The sequence below is a fragment of the Schistocerca americana genome, chromosome 4, assembly GCF_021461395.2.
Source record: "Schistocerca americana isolate TAMUIC-IGC-003095 chromosome 4, iqSchAmer2.1, whole genome shotgun sequence".
Lineage (NCBI taxonomy): Eukaryota > Metazoa > Arthropoda > Insecta > Orthoptera > Acrididae > Schistocerca > Schistocerca americana.
In genome coordinates this window covers 502,450,577-502,474,213 of record NC_060122.1, presented here as the reverse complement: position 1 = coordinate 502,474,213, position 23,637 = coordinate 502,450,577, and the positions used below count along the sequence as shown (strand labels likewise).

The 23,637-nt window shown below is 39.5% G+C and overlaps 1 protein-coding gene across 2 annotated transcripts in view; it reads left to right on the top strand.

The window, feature by feature from the left end:
* The window catches only part of LOC124613962 (laminin subunit gamma-1), a 1,180,138-nt gene extending 1,163,700 nt beyond the window's left edge, over positions 1-16,438 (top strand). For both annotated transcript variants that reach the window (XM_047142745.1, XM_047142746.1), the window contains 5 exons: positions 1,477-1,679; positions 1,801-1,959; positions 2,171-2,288; positions 13,154-13,266; positions 13,403-16,438. In XM_047142745.1, coding sequence (XP_046998701.1) covers positions 1,477-1,679; positions 1,801-1,959; positions 2,171-2,288; positions 13,154-13,266; positions 13,403-13,525 — 716 coding nt within the window. In that variant the 3' untranslated portion in view covers positions 13,526-16,438. The remainder of the gene's footprint in view (positions 1-1,476; positions 1,680-1,800; positions 1,960-2,170; positions 2,289-13,153; positions 13,267-13,402) is intronic.
* The last annotated feature ends 7,199 nt before the right edge of the window (positions 16,439-23,637 follow it).

Sequence of the window (23,637 nt, the reverse complement as noted above, 5' to 3'; positions counted from 1 at the left end):
AAATGAAACCCTGTCACTAGTGTAAAGTAATGGTAACGATTTTATTAACTCAAGAATGTAGTTATACACAGTACACATACTCAAAATAGTCACCAAAATTGTTGCCTCATTTATCCCATTGCAGCACTAGCTGGCCGATTCCATCCTTGTATCTAGTAGGCTGCTGTCGGATCCAGGCCTGGACCCAGTCACACACTTCATTGTCCGTTGTGAATCGATATCCACGAATAGCTTGGTTTGAGGTCCAAACACATGTAAGTCACATGGTGAAAGGTTGAGAATGTATGGTGGATGTTCCTGGGTTTCCCACCAAAACTGCTGCAGTGTCATCTTCATTGCATTGGCCATGTGTGGACGAGTATTATCATGCAGGTTTTTCGACCTGATGGCTTGTCTAAGGTTCTGTAAAGTGGCTTGATAACACTGGGCATTGATGGTGGTTCCCCATTCCACAAACTCAACAAGCAGTGAGCCCTTGTGGTTAAAAAAGGAGGATATGATGACTTCACCAGAACTGGTGTGCACGACCTTTGATTTCATTGGAGGTGGTGAAGTTGCATATTTACACTGCTTGCTGTAACACTTGCTTTATGGTTCAAAATGGTGACATCCTGTTTCTTCACCTGTGACAATATGCAACAGAAAGCTGTATTCCTCCTAATAATGTTGCAGATGGCTCAAAGACAGCACCATTCGAGTATTGCGCTGTTCGGCTGTCAGTTGGTGCGGAGCCCACTGCACACAGATTTTTCGAAAGCTCAAGTGTTGATGCATTATGGTGTGGGCAGTGCCCATGCTAATATCCAGTAACCAATGAATCATGTCCAAGGTGATTCTGTGGTTGTCCAAGACTAAAGCATCCACTTCCGCAACCATTTTCGGTGTGATGACACGATAAGCCTGTCCAGGATGACCATCATCTTCCAGTGACTCTCACCCATCAAGAAATCATTTGTGCCATTCCACAACACTTGAATGACTCAAACTGTACTCACTGTACACAGTCTTCATCCATCGATACATTTCACAGCCTCCAACTCCCTCCGCCACCAAAATTCAAATCACTCCTCGTTGTTCCTGCTTATTCGCCTGCATGTTCAGTAGTAGACAATAAATTGTGTGACCATCTCCTCTTCGGCATGAAACCTCACTGGTGCTATGCAACATCAAACGGTGCTCATGTGTCAGTCTCTCTACCAATAGATGGCACCACCATACCCACAATTACGTGGTGCCACTTTACGTGTAAGGCAAAAGTAGACACACTGACCAGGTTTCATTTGAATGAACCTCATAGTTAAAAACATTTGAGAATCTTAAGAGTGGTATACCAAAAAGATGAAGTAGGAATGGTTTTTTAGATAGACAAAGTGAAGATGCAGTCATTATTTAAGCATAATATAAGTACTAAATTGACATAAACTTTAACCATGGAAATATTTCTAAAAGATTAAAAGCGTAATTTTGCACTTACAGCATTTGACAAACAGGTGCAAGACAGCAAGGATCTTGCTACTGAAGCATTGGGAAAGGTTCCTGAGATAGAGCGGCTGATAACTGAAGCTGAAAACAAGACCGATAGAGCTCGGCAGGCATTGGCAGGAGCTGTTCAGAATGCCCAGTATGCTAGAGATACAGCTCAGGAGGCTCAAAATAAATTTGCAGAGCAAGCATCACAGGTAAAATTCCTCAGTTTCACGTATTTAGGTGATGATAGATAGAGAATTCATATTCATTTTAATTATGTCCCATGCTCTACTACACTACACACATGAAATTAAACTTCTACTTTTTATATAGGAAGCTGACTCCATTAGAAAACGAGCTAATGATACAAAATCAGAGGCTGTAAGGCTCCGTGATGAAGCAGATGCACTGTCTGGAAGAGTTGCTGTAACTGGCAACAATGTCAAATTATTTGAAGACACTGCAAGCAAAGTCCGAAACTTAACTGACGAGGTAAAAATAATTCCCCAACTGTAATACTGTAGCTAGGTCAAAATGTGCATTATAGCTGATAAATTGTAAACTGTTTTGAACTTAGTACCAGTTACCACGAAAAATGTATAAATGTTGCTGTATTACATATCTTTACTTTAAATGCTGTGAATTTCATCATATTGAAACAGTATAAATGACTTACAGTAACTAACTTTGTTCTGCTCTCTAGGCCAAAACGAAAGTTGGGCAAGCAAAAAGCAGTGCTGCGGAAGCTACAGATCAGATTCAGGCAGCATTAGCTGATGTTCAAGCAATCATAGAAGAACTTTCAAGGTTGCCTGATATAGGTAAATCAAATGTCTAATAACATAATACTTACGATCTATGAAGTAGGTTGATTATTTTCTTGTGTAACATAGCTATTGAATTATAGAGTCTGCTTGTGTGTGTGTGTGTGTGTGTGTGTGTGTGTGAGAGAGAGAGAGAGAGAGAGAGAGAGAGAGATACTGCTCATACCATTTTGAAGATGCGAATTTTGGAAACAATTTTAAAATTCTGCACCTCTGGAACAATTCTAGATATTTTGTTCATTTTTTTATTTGAAAGATAATTGTTTTGTGATTACAAAGAAATCGTCCATTTGGACTTATCTGTCAAAGTTCTTTTACTGTAGCACTCTGAACTCTTTTTTATAATTTATGGGAAAAATACCAACCCATAAAATTTTGATTTTTTTTTTTTCTCTGTTGATTAGTACCACACAGTTCTACATTCCCTGAAAAGGACAGCTTCCACTTTTAGGTTGAACAGGTTTTATAAACAATTGAAAATTTTCCCGTACATTAAACATGTTTTATTATCACATAACAGGCTCAAAAAATCAAAACCTAGCCTTAGTTAACATAATTTTAGTTTTGAAAGATGAGTAAAACACTCATTTTTCAAGCATTTTAAATGGTTCCAAAATGTTTATGAAAGGTCCAAAGACTTAAAAGTTTCAATTTATTCAACTTCTGTCCACTCTGTTTTGTACTGAAATTAGCCACTCAATGAACTAAAAACGTGTTCCACTGCTTCAGTATCTTCCTTTGATATAGAATGACAATCTTCAAAACATTGTGAAGAGGAAGTGAGCACTGATGGCATTGTTGCTGTCCTTCAGCTGGAAACCTATATCCAGCAGCTGGTCCATGTGGTAGCATGAAGTTCACTACAATAACTGGTGTTTATAACCACTGTAATCCACCAGTTGCAGTCACACACAAATGCCACAAACATCCCCCTTCTCAGGTTGTGAATCTGAATATTATCCTGCTGTTTCTGAGGTGTTGGCTGAACAAACGAAATTTCTTCTTTCTTACTCTAAAAAGTGTATGCAATATGAGTTTGCCCATCACTTTGAGTCCAAAAATGTGTCTTCTGAATTCCTTTCACAGGAGTAGTTTGTTTGGACAATTCTTCTTTTTTCTACTCATGGAAGTCTTCGATTTCTTCTTTTGACAAAAGAATGAGGACTGTGGATGTGTAAAATTTCACAACTCTCATAAAATCCTCAGCATTCTAAATCACAGCTTTATTTGCTCTGGAAAGATTATGTTTTGCAGCATGGTGCTTCAGCAGACCTACACCATCACACAGCCCCTTCCTGTGACCAGTAGCACTGTATACCCAGTCAGTTGGGACAAGCGACTTACTCAATTCAAAGAGCTGGCAGCAATTTTTAAAATTACTAGGAGCACCATCATAAATAATGATGATCTTCTCTGCCCTTGTTTGCAGTTGAAGAATTTTGCACATTGCTAGCAAAGCATGTGCTGAGTCATGTCCTGTGTCATCACTTAAATAACTGCAACACTTGTGGTCTTGTTTTCAAAATATGTCACTCCTGTAAAACTTGAAACCTGTTTATTACTCCAATGATATCCTTGTACTTCTTGTGGGGGAATTACAGACTAGTTCTCAGCAAAATCACAGTGAAGCACTAAACATAGTTCTTCAGCCTGTACACATGATTTCTCTTCTGCAATGTGTTGTTGCAATTTCTTCAGATGCTGGTGTGTTATTGCTTTTACTGACCATTTACCAAGTTCATCAATGAAACTGTCAAAGCCATCAGTTTTCTTAATTAGTTTATTTTCCTCCCATGTCACGTATGTAATTTCTGCAGAGTTATCTGCTACGTCTTCCAAGCCAAGTGTCTGTGAAGACAGTCCTCGCTTTCCAGGGCAGTCATCACATTCTTGAAACAAACAAGTCTCTCACTTTACATCACAGACTACTAATGACTTCACATGTCCAACCAAAGTGTCAGTGTCACGTGCTTCGGTAAGCTCTTCAAATTTACCACACGAGGTTCAAATTTTGCACTGTACACACATAAACAGACATTTCTAGGCAGGTGTGGAACTACCCACTCAAGTCATGGTGCATAAAATTTTGATCTTCCAGTATGTGAAGTTGTATAGTTGCGACTTTTTGACCTTCAACTATTACAGTTATAGTGTCTTTCTTGTTGGCACTCTGGTGATAACAGTCCCATTTATCTTCCAGATAAAATGACTGTACTATTTGAACTTGAGCTGATTCTACAGGATGACCATAATAGGGATCTGGTCTTCCAAAGACTCCTTTTACAGACCTCACATTTATTGATTTGTCTACCATGTACTTTGATACTGGTGGAATGTGGTCCAAAATTGTTTTCTTTGGAAATGTGTCTGGAATGATAGTTAAAACTTGCACCTTTTCACTGTAGGATGCACAGTATTCAACAGCTGAATTGATATTTGTGAAAAATTTCTGGCAAAAGGTGCAAGAGTGCTTTGGTTCATTTTCTTCTGAAGATGGAATTTCTATTCCGAAGAGTGTGGTCAGTTTTGCTGTAATGTATTCATCCATAGCTTTGGTAATTTCTCTGTGCTTTATTGATGCATGGAGCTTAGGACTCGATTTCACTGACCTACTTCTGAAGGTGACTGATTCAGAGTATTTAATTCTTCCACTATTGATGCAAAATTTGCATCATCTGCACCATGGGAGGCTTCACCTTGTTCAGATACTATCATTGTTGTTATTCTGTCAAGACATTTAGAAAACAAAAAGTTGTCACTGGAAACATCTTCACTTTGAAACAGAGTCTTCAAATGAGAACACTTATTCCCCAACCTGAACAAAGTCTGTTTTTTGCTTGTCTTATATATCACTCTTTTATGGATATGCAAATAGTCAGCACATTTCACTCTCCTGTGGCCCCAGTCAGAAGACATTTCAAGCAGTCCTTTTCACAAAACATGCTGCAACTGTGTCAACTGGCTAGTTCCTCACGAAAACACACAACTCAATGGATGGTCTGATTCCTTAGAAGCCTCTTCAGCAGACAAATTAGCACTGAAATACTACAATACAGAAACCTGCAATGGGCAACCATGACAAAGAAACTACAGCAAAGTGTAAGAAATAACTGCAACAAAGAAAGCAGTAAGAAATAATTGCAACAAAGACAACAGAAATAAACATTGTGAAAAAGAAATTTTTAAAAAACAACTTGAAAGTTAAAAAAATTGATTTTTTAAAATAAAACCTGTCCAAATTAAAAGTGGAAGCTGTCCTTTATACAGAATATAATACTACATGGTACTAATCAACAGAAAAAAATCTTAATTTTCTGGATTGGCATTTTTGAAAAAAAAAATTTTCTGTGAATTATAAAAAAATTTCAAAAGCCGACAGCAAAAGAACATTGACAGATATGTTCAAACAAAGGATACCATTGTAATCATAAAGCAATTATCTTTCAAATAAAAAACTCTAACAAAACCTAGAAATGTTACAGAGATAAAGCATTTTAAAAAATTTTCTGAAATCCGCATCTTCAAAATGGTGTTCACAGTGTCATCTTTAGAGTCCTGTATCTCGGGGCAGAAATTTTATTGGAGAAAACAAAAAAATATGTGTTTCTTACTTACTCCTAAATTTTAACATACGCTAAATTCAGTAACATCTGAGACTATGAAGGTACGGTAGCCCTGCTGCCTGAAATGATATGGATTATGCCTACAGATGATGTCATGAACCATATATCAATAATTAATTAGTTAGTGAGTTTCCTGTTTCATGGAGCATTTTGCACAATAAATCGTAATGATGTGGAATGAAGCATTTTTCATTCACATCACAAATTAAATTTTACATAGGGTTGTATGCTGAACATTTCTAAGTCCCTTTTTTTCCCTCCAGAAGGAGATATAGAGGTGTTAGTTATTAATTACTACCCACCACTTTTTACACAGTTTTTGGAAATTACAACTCCTGTCTGTTAGCAATAGTATAAGCAATCAGTAGTGAATCTATACATGCATAAAACATTAATTTATGTCATTATGTAACTAATGACTTGCCCCACCATACGTGAACTTTTAATTCCTAACTTATTATGGGACGTAAATTAACTGAGAGTAACTGGATTCCAGCATACTTTCCTGAGTGATGTCTCAGAAAAGGTGGTACTGAGTGAGAAAACCCTTTTCTCTCTCAAATTTATCTGAGGATAAGTAGTGAAAGCTTAAAGGCTAAGATTTGGATGTCATTAATAATCAGGACAATAAGACATCATCATAAATAACAGAATTTTATATTTAACAATATGGAAAGGATAGATTGCTACTCACTACAAAGAGGAGGCACTGAGTGGCAGACAGGCACAATGAAAAAGAATGCTGAAATGTTTAAGCTTTCATACAGAGTCCTTCTTCCAAAGTGAGAAGAAGTACTCTGATTGAGAGCTCAAATGTTTTAGCATTATTTTATCATTGTGCTTGTCTGCAACACAACACCTCATCTATGTGGCGAGTAGCAATCTATATTTTCCATTTGTTGTGTTCCATCCTGAATGTTCCATTGTTAGATCATTATATTCTTTATATTATTTAAAATGTAAGGTTAAAATGATTATATATGTGCCTAAAAGGTCTCTTTTTGCTATGTATGAAGGTATAATACACACAGTGATGGAAAATGAAGCACACTAATTTAAACTATAATAACATTTAAGTAGTGCTATGCAAAACACATGATTTTTATCTGGACATCTTTTGAGTAGTGCAAGGATGTGAAGAGGACCATCAAGAACTACCTGTCCTGAACTTTCTTAAAAAAAAAAAAAAAGAAAAAAGAAATGGGACCTATTCCGCTCTGGAGTGGTAGTATACAGTTAAAAAGTTTTTGTCTTAATTTGGACTGAAGCAGTAACCCAGAAGCCATCAAACTAACAATTGAGCATACTGTGACTGGTGTAGCTCTTCTTTGTAATGTATTTTTTGCAAGGAGTTTTTTTGCAAAATCATGTTTAAACAAAAAACTGTGGTTTGTAAAAAGGGGTAGAAACTCATCTAAACACAAGCAGCTGTTTGTAAAATAATAATTAGAACATGATTTATGCTCTGTTACTAAGCTTTTCTGTGGTTTCAATCATGAATTAACAGTCCAAAATGAAAGTACCCTCAAATAAATAAGATACGTTCAGAACTTGCAGAATAAAAGTCCAGTTACTGCAATATTGTGCAGAAGGTTATGCAAAAGACATCAGAGTTTGATGATAACATTTTTTTTGTTAAATGTTATTCCAGCTGTACCTTCTGGGATAAAAACATTGGAAAGCTTAATGACATAAATTATTAGAAGATTTGTGCAGATATGCTGATTAACACAGAATTGAAAGAAACAAAACTCATTAGCTAATTTAAAATTCATATTCCATAAGGTTTGTTATCAAATGAAAATAAATTCCTTTTGCATCAAGAAGCTGCAGAGTAAGTAGCCAAATTTGTGAGCAACAGTACTACTTGAACTAGAAGTGAGACATAAAATGTAACCATTCATTGTACCACAAAGGTTAATATTCAGCTCAGATTCTTGATGTTGAAGATTGGATGTATCTCCTCACTGCATTTTATCTCCACCTGTAAGAAAGTCATCAGTTCGCCTTAATTTCAGGATTGTGCTTTGTAAATTGTTTAATGCATCACAAATGACATCACACTCAGTTTTATAAAATCTGACCAAACTGAACTTCACTGACAGACTCCTTCAGCTGTTGGTGCCGTTTCTAACATTGTTTACAACAATCACGGCATGAGAACAGACAATGTTTAAAACGGTAATATCAGTATTTTACAGTGAAAAATTAATTCCTTTCCTATAAAAAGTTACAGAATTTGGATTTATAAATCATTATAATCACTTCAGGATAATAAACATGCCGAATTAAAATATTTATCATTGCAAAATATTCAAGATACCTTTTTATAATAACACTTAATTTACGGAAAATAACTTTTTAAATACATGTTTGATTTTGATGCTAACATAAATCATGGACATTTACATAAAGTTAAACAGTATTTACAAATACATTTTGATATCTAAATTTTCTAAGTTTGATTTTCAACTCGTGTTTGTTTGTTGGGCATACATTTGAATAGAAACTATGTTTCACAACAATTCAATCATAATTCATTATTATTATTATTATGCTCAAAGAAACCTTATTTCATGAATTTGATCAATTAATATCATAACAGTGTGTGCTCATTACGATTCGTCACTTAGCGTATACAGCGCAAAGTGGTATCATACGGTTCACGTGGCCAGAAATTGCAGTTTTCATTAAGAATTGACCATTTTTTTCTTCTTCTTCAAGCAACAAGAAGCTAAATACAGTAACAGAGTTAACATTGTTTACATCTACATCTACATTTATACTCCGCAAGCCACCCAACGGTGTGTGGCGGAGGGCACTTTACGTGCCACTGTCATTACCTCCATTTCCTGTTCCAATCGCGTATGGTTTGCGGGAAGAATGCCTATAAAAAAACTCCATGCATGCTCAAATCTCTCTAATTTTACATTCGTGATGTACTCGGGAGGTATAAGTAGGGGGAAGCAATATATTCAATACCTCATCCAGAAACGCACCCTCTCGAAACCTGGACAGCAAGCTACACTGCAATGCAGAGAGCCTCTCTTGCAGTCTGCCACTTGAGTTTGCTAAACATCTCCGTAACGCTATCACGCTTACCAAATAACCCTGTGACAAAACGTGCCGCTCTTCTTTGGATCTCCTCCGTCAACCCGACCTGGTACGGATCCCACACTGATGAGCAGTACTCAAGTATAGGTCGAACGAGTGTTCTGTAAGCCACCTCCTTTGTTGATGGACTACATTTTCTATGGACTCTCCCAATGAATCTCAGCCTGGCACCCGCTTTACCAACAATTAATTTTATACGATCATTCCACTTCAAATCATTCCGTACGCATACTCCCAGATATTTTACAGAAGTAACTGCTACCAGTGTTTGTTCTGCTATCATATAATCATACAATAAAGGATCCTTCTTTCTATGTATTCGCAATACATTACATTTGTCTATGTTAAGGGTCAGTTGCCACTCCCTGCACCAAGTGCCTATCTGCTGCAGATCTTCCTGCATTTCGTTGCAATTTTCTAATGCTGCAACTTCTCTGTATACTACAGCATCGTCCGCGAAAAGCCACATGGAACTTCCGACACTATCTCCTAGGTCATTGTGAAAAGCAATGGTCCCATAACACTCCCCTGTGGCACGCCAGAGGTTACTTTAACGTCTGTAGACATCTCTCCATTAAGAACAACATGCTGTGTTCTGTTTGGTAAAATCTCTTCAATCCAGCCACACAGCTTGTCTGATATTTCTTAGGCTCTTACTTTGTTTATCAGGCAACAGTGCGGAACTGTGTCAAACGCCTTCCGGAAGTCATGGAAAATGGCATCTACCTTGGAGCCTGTATCTAATATTTTCTGGGTCTCATGAACAAATAAAGCGAGTTGGGTCTCACACAATCGCTGTTTCCGGAATCCATGTTGATTCCCACAAAGTAGATTCTGGGTTTCCAGAAATGACATGATACGCGAGCAAAAAACATGTTCTAATGTTCTGCAACAGATCGATGTCAGAGATATAGGTCTATAGTTTTGCGCATCTGCTCAACAACCCTTCTTGAAGACTGAGACTACCTGTGCTCTTTTCCAATCATTTGGAACCTTCCGTTCCTCTAGAGACTTGGTACACGGCTGTTAGAAGGGGGGCGAGCTCCTTCGCATACTCTGTGTAGAATTGAATTGGTATCCCATCAGGCCCAGTGTTGTTGAACCACGGTGGGTTTTTCCCGTCCTTCACAGTTTTACTTGGCATGTACCTGTCTAAAATGCATTTTACGATTGGTAGTCTGAAATCTGCCTTCTATTACTCTTGCTAAACAGGTAAACCTTCCTCTCTTTTTTTATATTCCTATTTACTTCCACACTCAGGGATGCTGCAATGGCCTTATGATCACTGATTCCCAGTTCTGTGCTTACAAAGTCGAAAAGTTAGGGGTCTGGTTTTTATCAGTAGGTCCAAGATGTTATCTCCACGAGTCAGTTCTCTGTTTAATTGCTCGAGGTAATTTTCAGATCGTGCACTCAGTGTAATGTCACCCGTCCTAAACATCTGAGTGTCCCAGTCTACATTGGTAAATTGAAATCCCCACCTAAGACTATAACATGCTGAGAAAATTTATGCAAGATGAATTCCAGATTTTCTCTCAGTTGTTCTGCCACTAATGCTGCTGAGTCGGGAGGTCAGTAAAAGGAGCCAATTATTAACCTAGCTCGGTTGTTGAGTGTAACCTCCACCCATAATAATTCACAGGAACTATCCACTTCTATTTCACTACAGGATAAACTACTACTAACATCGACAAACACGCCACCACTGGTTGCATGCAGTCTATCCTTTCTAAACACCATCTGTGCCTTTGTAAAAATTTCAGCAGAATTTATCACTGGTTTCAGCCAGCTTTCTGTACCTATAACAATTTCAGCTTCAGTGCTTTCTATCAGCACTTGAAGTTCTGGTACTTTACCAACACAGCTTCGACAGTTTACAATTACAATACCGACTGCTGCTTGATCCCCGTATGTCCTGACTTTGCCCCGCAACCTTTGAGGCTGTTGCCCTTTCTGTACTTGCCCGAGGCCATCTAACCTAAAAAAACCACCCAGTCCACGCCACACAATCCCTGCTACCCGTGTAGCCACCTGCTGTGTGTAGTGGACTCCTGACCTATCCAGCGGAACCCGAAACCCCACCACCCTATGGCGCAAGTCGAGGAATCTGCAGCCCATACAGAACCGTCTCAGCCTTTGATTCAGACCCTCCACTCAGCTCTGTACCAAAGGTCCGCAGTCAGTCCTGTCAACGATGCTGCAGATGGTGAGCTCTGCTTTCATCCTGCTAGTGAGACTGGCAGTCTTCACCAAATCAGATAGCCACCAGAAGCCAGAGAGGATTTCCTCTGATCCATAGCGACACACATCATTGGTGCCAACGTGAACGACCACCTGCAGATGGGTGCACCCTGTACCCTTCATGGCATCCGGAAGGACCCTTTCCACATCTGGAATGACTCCACCCGGTATGCACACGGAGTGCACAGTGGTTTTCTTCCCATCTCTTGCTGCCGTATCCCTAAGGGGCCCCATTACACGCCTGACGTTGGAGCTCCCAACTACCAGTAAGCCCACCCTCTGCGACCGCCTGGATCTTGCAGACTGAGGGGCAACCTCTGGAACAGGACAAGCAGAGCCTGAAACCGGTTCATCAGACAAACTGGAGAGGCCTTCCGTTCAGTCCTCCGGAATGTCTTTCACCCCCTGCCACACGTCAAGATGACCTCCCACTCTACCACGGGTGAGGGGTCAGCCTCCATGTGGGCAGTATCCCGGGCAGCCACAGTCGTAGTCCGATCAGGGGATGTGTGGGATGAGCTGGCCGCCCCCGACAAACCCCCATCTGGACCCCCACAGTGATTCCCATTGGCAACAGCCTCAAGCTGTGTGACTGAAGCCAACACTGCCTGAAGCTGGGAGCGAAGGGATGCCAACTCAGCCCGCATCCGAACACAGCAGTCACAGTCCCTATCATGCTAAATACTGTTGTGCAAAGAACGTCTGAACTAATCTACAGAGAGCACAAACAATTCAACACAAAATTAAAATGGTTATTAAAATACAAGATTGCCTAGTAAATGCAGTAATGCTGCTACTTGCGCACTGCTGACACACTGCTCGGCAGCAGAAGGAGACTGCGCGATTTTACACTATTCAGGTACTAAAACGCGATGCTACAACTGTCACATACTATAATACACCCAAAATTTATGAATTAAACAATGCAAGTACCCAAAAAATGCAAAGAAATTAAGAATTAAGCTATGTAACAAATTAGTGAGCTAAGAGTATACGACTTGCTGCCGGCAGCTGCTTATCCAACGGTGGCAGGGAGCACAAAAGACCTCTACTAAAGGAGGTGATCTTGGAATGAAGAGTCTGAGAAACTTTCAGTATATTATCCAGATTATTAACAACTGATGTTATTTTATTCGTGGCTGTAATTTTCACCAACTATAGTATATATTTTTCAGAATAAAATTGTCTATCCACATTAGTAACAATTGAAATTATTTTATTTGTAGCTGTAGTTTTCACCAGCTACAGTATATATTTTTCAGAATAAAATTGTCAGTTGCAAATATATTTTTATTACACTTTTCCAGTTTTGACAAATTAATTTGTCACCTCCAGAAGCCTACAAAATAAGAGTTGTTATAAATCTTCAGACTGTGGCTATACATTTATGAGCAGTATAAGAAATATATTACACTTACTTAAAGCTATGCGCAATTTTTTTTCAAGTGAATTGTATGTAACTATCTTCATATACCTAGATTATATTTTTCATATGCTCTGATATATGTTTCTTGCTGCTAGTCAACAGCTTGACCTATACGTAGATGTGATTCAGTTACTGTAAATTGTCAGTTTGGTTTACAATAATCACAATATTTACATTTCTGGACATATCATGGCATTATGCTTCCGTGAAACCAATACTAGGTAAATTTTTGTAATATACTTCACATACATGAATACCCAAGGTTCAAAGATTTGTAATATACCGAATTTTGTAGGCTTCTGAAAATGCCAAATCAGTTTGTCCAAACTGGCAAAACATACTAAGATATATATTTGCAACTGATGACTGACTTTTATTATGAAAAGCAACTGAAATGTTTGAAGAAGGTCTAAGTATCATAATTTGTAATGGTTCTTTGTCATGTTTTCTTCTCATAGATGCAGCTGCATTGGATGACCTGGAAAGAAGACTTTCTGTTGCAGAAAATGAATTACGAAATGCTAATATAGAGGAAAGAATAGAAACACTCAAGTATTACAGACTGGAACAGGTATATCTCACAGTATTTGTAGATATGTTCACTTCATTGTCTTCCTCATTATCATGTGTGCCTTTATAAAATTATGCTTCATTAATCTGACCATTGTACTAGCATTAACACTAAAATAATTTATATCTTTCACTAGAACCAGTGGATTAAGAGCCATGAAGAAGAGCTAAGAAGACTGCAACAAGAAGTTGACAACATAGAAGCCATACAAGCTACTCTTCCAGAGGGATGTTGGAAACGGCTAGTGCTGGAACCTTGATTGCTTCATTCATATTAGTCTCCATGAAAAACTACGGCCTGTGAAAGCAGCATTACGTACTAAACCTGCCAGTCAAATGAAGATGGTGTGCAGTGGAATAATGGTGCTCTCATTATATTTGTATTTATTTGCAAAAAGTGACTGAAAAAGTGAAGGGATTGTTGAAATTTTCTTTAAAAGTGCAGCCTTATGTTTTATCGAAGGATGGTGAGAAGAAATCATTTTTAAATATATTATTTTGTTGATCACTGCCTGTAACGTATTTAATGAAGTCATTATCTATAGTAAAAAGAACTGTTGTAATGATTACATGAAGCATGCTTGCTGCTAATATGAACAGTCATGTGAACATCAGTTTGTATAGATACTAAGATTTTGATAAGTGTTTAGGATCTAATGACTTTGTTTTATGGGGTTGGCTAATTATATGTTCTGCAATACTGAGAATTCTTTGCAGTAAGTATACCAAAGAAACAAAGTACATGTATTGTATTTTACCTACCTGAGGTCTTTGCTCTGTGAAATAGGCTGTTAATCCTCATAAGCTGGATCAGATATTGTGAAAACTAAGTCTGAGAAGTTATTTTCACATCTTGAAGTCCTAGGATGAATAACACAAAAATCTGTGAAGAGGAGAAGATCAAACGAGGCATATAATTTTTTCCAACATTATTACTTTTCCCTAATTTAAATGTAAAATTAATCAGTTGTTCATAGCTGCAATTGTCTGCAGTGCAAACAACTACGTTGCTGTAAAATGGCTGTCATGTGTTATTTCCTCTTTTGTAGTTCCGTGACAGCCATCTTGCCATTAATCTGTTTGGCCTTCTAAAAACACAGATGGCTTCAGTGTGCACTCTATAGGAATTTTAGTTTTTTCAAGACTTTTAAAGTTGTTTCTGAGAAACTATAAGGTATTTATGTGAATGAGAACATTAAGCTATGTCTCACTATTTCTAAGATGATATTCCGATGAGTTAACAGACTTTTTGTATTCTAATATCACTGGTTCAAATAATATGCTTGTGTAACATTATTAAATTTTGTCTATGTGTACTGGTGTTAACAAACATTCTAATTACTTACATAAATTTTATTTTGTGGGTAGACATTTTTTCAATTAGAACTGGAAAAATTCAAGGAACCAGTTGAACAAATTCTGTGAAGAGTTACCTATAGCAACATTATGTTGCAGTGAATAAGAAATGTTGTGGGATCCAGCTTAAGAGTGAGCTCATATACATGCAACTAGAACTTTCAAGACAGAGGAAAAAGTACAAGTGAACAAGCAGTCTCCTTAATGAGACTGTAATAATGATTTTTTTTATATCTTCTCAGTTTCCCTCCCCAGTACAGTTTGTTACATGAGGTGGGAAAACCATATGTAAGGCCAAAAACTTTTTTTACTTGATATGTGCCATACTTGAGTAACTAGTATATTGTAATCTATTGAAGTAATTAAACTTAAGATGTTTGTATCTGATCTACTACAAGTACTTCATAGTATTAGCTTAAATGATACATGAGAATGCTGTGATGCATTTTGTACTTCATGAAGCATTTCTGAGTCCGTAAACATATGGTGAGCTACTATGAGCAAAATGTTTTATACCAAAGATGAATGAATGTTTACTATAATTGAGTTTCTATTTTTCCACATTGTACATATCTCTGAACATCTTCAATTTTGCTCACTGCCGCATTCTTACACCACATCTAATGAATCTCATCTATACTTGTTTTTAGTACAAATGTAAATGTAACTTTACTTGAATAAAAAATAACATAATGTGATATGGCTCAGTTTTGTATGTTACTTTTTCATTTTCACAAATTACTGGGATGTACTGGGATGCAAATGCAATTTTATGGTCATATTTGAGACAAAGTGCTGGAAAGATATGCAATTACATGAAGACAATGAACAATGTAGTACATTGTTCACCATTATGCAACTTATAGTACAAGCTGCACATTGTCCTTGGCTTCATATCGTTTCTTTTGTTGCCTCAGTGCGTTCGTTTTACTCATCAGTAATGTGTTAGCCAAGAGTGATGAGCCTCTTTTTATTTGAATTTACTCTTCTTGCAGTTAACTTTGGAAATATAACACAAGCCTTTGTCAATGATCAGCGCAAGACTTGTTTGTGCTAGTTTTACCACATTTTAAAAGTACTTTTAGTTTGTTGCATGGATATTGATCCACAGCTGGAATATCTGTTTAGCAATATATAAAATAGAATAAAAACCAGTGTGGTCCAAAGTCCTGTGTCATTAATGTCTTTTCAGGAAGAACACTTGTGAACCTCATTCTCAGCATAGCTGCTGCAGTTTAGAATCAAAGTTTAACATTTTGGGGATTACCATGACTCTCTTCTGGAGGAGTAAAAATGATTACTGCCACAGTTACATGTGTGCACTACAAACACTGCAGTGGCTTTAGTGTTTTATTTTTTTAAATGTGAATGATGGTAATCCTCAAGACTTTCCACGATAATTCATGACACACATTGCAGGAATACTAAGAATCTTGTATTCGAACTCTACATAAATAAGGCTTAGTGACAGCTTCAAAATGTACGTCTACATTTAGTTGTCAACAGTCTTTGTTTTCTGGACTATATGTGTGGTTGACTGTGCTCCAAACTAGTTCAGCAACTATGTAGTAATGTCATTTGCAACTTTTAGTATCATTTAGGCTTTGTACAAACACAGGTCACTTTACTGGTTGTTAAATGCTAATGCGAATGAGTGTCAAGTCAATCTGTTCATCAACTCTTGTGTAAACAACCATGCAAATGAATAAAGATGCATCATGAATGCTAATGCGAATGAGTGTCAAGTCAATCTGTTCATCAACTCTTGTGTAAAAACCCATGCAAGTGAATAAAGATGCATTATGAATTCTGGAAAATACCTTAGTCAACTTCTTATTAAATTGTTAAATAAAATAATGATGCAGAGAGAGATAGGTTATGAAACCCCAGACATGAAAATATTGTTCCCACAAAGCTCTAGTGTTGTGACTCGCCGACCTTTCAAAGTGCTGCCGCGCAGTTATGCGCGTCCTCTACATGCGGCGCTGTCTGCCAGCCTTGCAGCAGCAGCGCCACCTAAGTGGCCAGACAGCCAGTGGCCGCTAGACTTGGACTCAATTATGATTTGACTGTTAAAGTGTACACATGTCTTACTCTGTTTACTTGATCTGTGACTTTCACGTATTGCATCTTCCTCGAAATATAGTTGTTCAACTTGAAGTTATTACAATTGGCGATGAGGATGGGATTTTTCTTTTCCATCGTTGACCCACATGTTTCCATGGCTACTTTAGAGCAACTATTGCAAGGTCTCATAAAACAGCAAATGCTTCTCACAAATGCGATTCGTGATTTCGTTGCAGCGTCAAATGTGGGGCGTCTCTCGTCGTTGTCTCTACCTACTTTTCCCCCTTACAGTGAGACGGCAGAAGACTGGTCTGATTATGAAAAACGTGTTTGACAGCACTTCTTGGCATTTCATGTCGCGGACGAACAAACATGTAAGTCTCTGTTCCTGTCATGGATTTCACCTAAAATGTATCGGTTGTTATCGCAATTGGCTCCTTTGAAAGATCCTGCATCTTTGTCCTTTGCTGAAATGTGCTCACTTCTGTCCGTCTATTTTCAAAAGCAAACACATGTGGTAGCCTCTCGTGTTGTCTTTTATCGTTGTCAAAAACAACCAAATCAATCCTATCGCGCTTGGGCTGCTGAACTTCATGGCCTCAGTAGAAAGTGTCAATTTGTTACTGAAGTTCACAAAGAATCCTACGCCGATTCCATGGTACGGGATGCTATTATCCGATCGGTGCCCATCAAAGAAGTTAGGCAACATGCCCTTCAGTTGGCCAATCCGACTCTAGATGAAGTCCTATCCATCGCTCAGTCTTTTGAAATTTCTTGTGCCGCTGGAGCGCAAATAGAGGCATGGGGCGACGTCGGGGAAATACAACCTCTGTGCGCTGTTGACGAAGCGTGTGGCGTGTCCCCGCTGGCCGACATGACCGCAGTACGCTCCCAAGCGCAGCCTCAGCCTAACCATAAACAAACCTCTAAGAAACTGCAGCAAAATCCACGGCAACTACCTTCATGTCCACGGTGTTTTACGAAACATTCACGAGAAGATTGTCCACAACGTTGGGCAATGTGTCACAAATACAAGAAAAAAGGGTCATGTGTCATCCGTTTGCAAATCCGACCGCATACATGATGTTAATGAACATGACGCTGATTCTGATTCAGTGTTGTCTGTCAATTGTACTTCTTCCCTTTCAGGGAAGTTATTCCTCACTGTCCAAATACTTGGTCGAGATGTTTGCATGCAGGTGGATACTGATTCTGCTGCCACTATCATCAATTCTCAGACGTATCTTCAGTTGGGTTCTCCAATCCTGTCACCTGTCATTAGGCAATTATGGACTTACAATAAACAGAAGATTTCTCTCTTGGGACAACTTGATGCTGAGGTATCTCACAAATCTGTCGTTCGCACTGTTCCCATATTTGTGGTCGACCATAGTAACGTGGAGAATCTTTTTGGTTTCGATGCCTTTCACGTTTTTGGGTTCTCCATAGATGACTCTGTCAATATCGTCTCTGATGCTATTCCTTATGCTCAATTGGATTCATTGTCGACGACATTTTTGTCCCTTTTTTCTCCTGGGTTAGGCCGTGCAAACGACTTTGAAGCTCATATCACGCTCAAACCCACTGCTCGGCCTAAGTTTTTTCAGGCTCGGCCCATTCCTGTGGCCCTTCGTGATCAGGTCAAATGGGAGCTGGAACATCTCACTGCTTCAGGGGTCTTGCTTCCTATCACTTCTAGTGAGTGGTCCTCTCCTGTCGCTGTCATTGCTAAGCCAAATGGTGATATTCGTCTCTGTGGCGATTTCAAAGCCACTGTAAATGCTCAATGCCTTATCGATACTTACCCTATGCCTCGACCTGAAGAATTGTTCACTAAACTTGCTGGAGGCCAGCTTCACCTGTCAGAAGCTGATCATCAACTTCCTCTTGACACTGCTTCCCGGCAGTTTCTGGTCCTTAACACGCCTTTTGGCCTCTATCAATACCAATGATTGCCATTCGGGGTTGCCAGCGCCCCTGCTCTCTTTCAGCGATTCTTGGAACAATTATTGCTCACTGTACCTGGGTGTATAAATTACCAGGACGACATTGTTGTCACTGGCTCCACCACTGATGAACATCTTCAAAATCTCCGCACACTTTTTCATGTCTTACAGACTGCCGGTCTTAAGTGTAATCTTCAGAAATCAAAATTTTTTCAGGCATCTATCACGTCCTTGGGGTTTCAACTCTCTCAGGATGAAATTCGTCTGCTTCAACAAACTGTCGCTGCGATCGATGCCCTTCCTCCCCCTACATCTGTTAAGGAACTGCAGGCCTTCTTGGGGAAAACAGCATACTATCACAAGTTTTTACTGTCTGCTGCTTCTGTGGCTCAGCCGTTGCATCGCCTGTTGCATAAAAACGTGCCTTTTCACTGGTCCGCATCATGCGATGTGGCTTTCCATAAATTGATGACTATACTGAAACAGGCCCCGTGCCCGGCTACTTATCGACCTGCCCAACATCTTGTTCTTGTCACGGACACCTCTCAATACGGGGTCGGTGCAGTCCTTGCGCACCGTTTTTCTGACAGTTCTGAACAACCCATTGCTTATGCCTCCAAAATGCTCACGGATGCCCAACAAAAGTATTCTCAAATTGAAAAAGAAGATTTGGCCATTATTTATGCTCTTCATAAGTTTGGTGTTTTTCTCTATGGATCCAAATTTCACCTTGTTACGGATCACAAACCACTTGTTTCCTTGTTTCATCCATCAACATCACTTCCCGACAAGGCTGCACACCGCCTCCAGCGTTGGGCTCTTTACTTGTCTCGTTTCAATTATGAGATTCATTTCCGGCCGACGGCTCAACATGCGAATGCTGATGCACTGTATCGCCTTCCCATGGGTCCTGATCTGGCATTCAGAAGGGACGAACTTTTGTGTTTCCACCTGGATGTTGCCGAGCAGCAGGTTGTGGACGGGTTCCCCATCACCGTGGACCGGCTGTTGGCTGCTACGGGTTCTGACCCTACCCTGTCCCGGGTTTTACGCTGTATTCAGAAGGGTTGGCCAGATCGTCCGTCCGCTAAGACTTCTGATTCGTTGCGAAACTACTACGCTTTGTGTTACCGCCTCACGGCTAGGGATGGTGTTATCCTCCTTTCCACCAAAAATATTTTGCCACGTGTTGTGGTACCTGCGTCTTTGCGTGCTCGGTCTTGCGCCTCCTTCACCAAGGGCACTGGGGTGTCTCTCGAACAAAATCTCTGGTGCGCTGTCATGTGTACTGGCCCGGCATCAACTCTGAAATCGCACACATGGTCGCTGCCTGCGGCCCTTGTACGTCGCAGGCCGCCGCCCCGAAGTCATCTTTGTCACCGTGGCCTTCGCCTGAGAAGCCCTGGGAGCGTATTCATACTGACTTCGCGGGACCTTTTTTAGGTTCTTATTGGCTTCTTGTTATTGACGCCTACTCTAACTTTCCTTTCATTGTCCATTGCACGTCGCCTACCATTGCGGCAACCACCAATGCTCTAGCTCACATTTTCTCTTTGGAAGGCCTTCCCTCTACTCTTGTTACTGATAATGGTCCGCATTTGCCTCTTCCGATTTTGCGGATTTTTGTGCCCGTCACAGCGCCATGCATGTCACGGCCCCTCCGTTCCATCCACAGTCAAATGGTGAGGCTGAATGACTGGTCCACACATTTAAGGCTCAGATGAGGAAACTCCTGACTTCTTCTGCTGCTGATGATGCGCTTCTCCAATTTCTGGCTTCTTACCGTTTCACCCCCATGGGCGACTACAGCCCAGCTGAGCTCTTACATGGCCGACAGCCCCACATGCTACTTCATCTTCTGCGGCCTTCCACCTCACGGCCGCAGGTGCCTTCGCTTGGCCGGTTCACCGACGACGACCTTGTATGGGTACGGGGATATGGCAGGCGGCCAAAATGGAGTCCTGGCCGCATCTTACGACACCGTGGCTGACGTCTGTATGAAATCCAGACAGACAAGGGTGTTGCAGTGTGTCATTCGGACCAGATTGGCCCTTGTGTGCCGGCAACGCCTGTTCTGGATGCCGCTACACCACCTTCGGCTCTACCTGACGCTCGGGATACTGGAATCTCTCATTACTCACAACGCAGTCTTCTCACCATCATATCGGTGCCAGCACAAGAACTGACACCACCAGGAGACGTACCCATGCACTACTCGCCCCCTTCTCCTACGGACGCGGACACATCGCCCATGTCTCCTGTTATAAGAACCAGACTTGCCGCAATGGGCAGATTGGTGCACGGGGCCCCAGCAGATTTGACCCCCACATCTCCTCTCATCTTGACCCATTATCATCGGGGATACTTCCGTCTGTACGGGAAGCCTCCGCCTTGAGACTTTACGGCCAGTCAAACAACACCTATGGACATTAGCAATCTACAGGCCACCTCCATCAAGACCTGTGCAAAAAATTCAAAGGGGAGAAAAATGTTGTGACTCGCCAATCTTTCAAAGTGCCGCCATGCAGTTACGCGCATCCTCTACATGCGGCGCTGTCTGCTAGCCATGCAGCAGCAGCGCCACCTAAGCAGCCAGCCAACCAGCGGCCGCTAGACTTGGATTCAGTTATGATTTGACTGTTAAAGTGTACACACTTCTTACTCTGTTTACTTGATCTGTGACTTTCATGTATTGCATCTTCCTTGAAATGTATTTGTTCAACTTGAAGTTATTACATCTAGCAAGAAGGCAAGTTCACAAAACAAAAAGACAAAACTGAGATGCCTGCATAAATGTTCCTAAAACAAGCTGTCATGGCTGACGAGAATAAGCACTCCAAGTACAAAAATACCTGTACAAGATTGGAAATGACAGCACCATCCTTTATCAAATTTTCAGAAAATGAGTGGCCATTAGGGTGTCCCAAGCCATAAGGGACATTATTTTTTTTCATAATCATATAAACTTACCCTCAATTTTTTCTGTTTGACCTTAATAATTCATGTAATAAACATTTTTGTGATTTAATTATAACAACATTTGCCAATTCAATGTCAAACGTGAGACATGAAAATTTGTACAGAGCGAGCATGAAACGATTCCAGAATTTAATGTTTTTTTGGTAAATGAAGTAACCAATACGCCCAAATCTTTTTTATTTAACATGCACATATATTGCTTATTTACTGTTCAACATGTAAAAAACACAATTCTTTAAATTTTTTGCTCAAAGTTTGCTTTCCACAGTTGGAATAAATATTCTGATGTTCTTGTATGCAACTAACAAAAGTTTCTTTTGTTCCTCCTCATCTGTGATTGAACCATGAAAGTCTTGCATCAACTCTACCACTCTTCCACCTGTATCATTCACTGCCAACAGCACTGAAACCTTCTGTCTCACTTCTTGAAACAAAGCATTATATGACCACACAGCAGGACATTTGTGGGGAAAGCTGGCATCAATTTTTAGATGATCAAACAGTTATTTGCTTCTGACTGAAATGAAGTTGTAGGTGCTTTTCTCTGAAATGAAAAGTCAATTAACAAAACTGTGATCTAAACAGAAAACTTAAGAAACAGTGTCTATATTTAGTTATTTATCTCACTATACAATGAACCACAAAGTTCTAGCTCAATGAGGTAACATTTGGTATGAATGATAATTTCTCTTTCTTTAAAATTTAAACGATTTTTATTTTACTTTCTTCATCCACATCATCATCAAACAGTGACAAAACAGAAACTTCATCCAAAAAACACCATAAATGCTGACTTATCTTCCGTAAAGCTCCTTTTGAGATGCTTTTATCAGCTTTTTTTGTAAGCCTTCATCAACTTCAAAAATCAAGTCTTGTTAGGGTGCCTTTACTAACAAAATATGTTGGAGCCATGGCTTGACATAGGATCTCATCATGAACAGGCAAACTTTTAACAGCACTGTCTTATCCTTGCTCATAATTCTGAATTAAGCACAAAGTAATGACATTTTTTAGGCAACAAATACATTTTGCCATCCATTGAGCTTACCACATGGCACCTGGAAGTTGAATATTAAATTTTCTCTGCGTGTATGCACCAAAAAATATCACAGAAGGCTTTACCAACTCTCGATGGTCATCTCTTGTTATTTCTTTAGTCATTCAGCTGGGTAAAGCTCAAGCGGATCGTCACATTTGGAAACAGCCAGATGCAATGCAAACTTTTCTTTATAACATTTTTTGAAGAACTGAATAGTGGAATTTGTTGTCACTTGATTGATTTTTACTTTGAACACGGTTTTTAATATCAATTCATAAACATGATGGTGGCAAGCAAAATGTCTCATTAAGTTTTACTTCAAGAAGCACACAGGCACCATCGGTATGACTTGTATTTGGCACCATAGTATCACAAAAAAGAATTTGCACTTTACCTTTGTGGATACAGTTTATGATTACACTTGAAAAAGCTTACACCTGTTCACATCCTGAAGAGCCTTCCAATCTTGGCACAGCAATAAACTGTTCTTTATTTTCATATGAAATAACTACCGGAAGACATTTATCTTTTGATTCTCAATCATGTAAGGCAGACAATAGTTTGCCATGGCAGTGAACAGTCACAGCATCTAGTACCTCGATTTGATAATTAGTTTTTATGGCTTCCACATGCTCTTTCTGTTTTCCTGTCAGAATTTGGTGAATCTAGGTCTTACCTATAGGAAATTAGTCAGTATTATATCAAAGTACTTGAATGGCAGTATCAAGATTAAACACTGAATCTCTCGTACTCATCTGACACCTATCTAGCACTGCAACTAACTTTGGAGTAATGAAATCTTTCTGCATAGCTGTTTTATTGGTTCTGGGTTGTGTGTTCTCAGTCAGAGTTGGAAAAACTTCTTTTAAATGCTTGTCAGTTTCAGCAGAATCAGATGATGAATCCTTTTGTAATGGTTTGTAAGATGATGGTTAAGAAGCTTTGTCCGTGGACAAAAAAGTTGCAGCTAGGAAGATTCCATCTT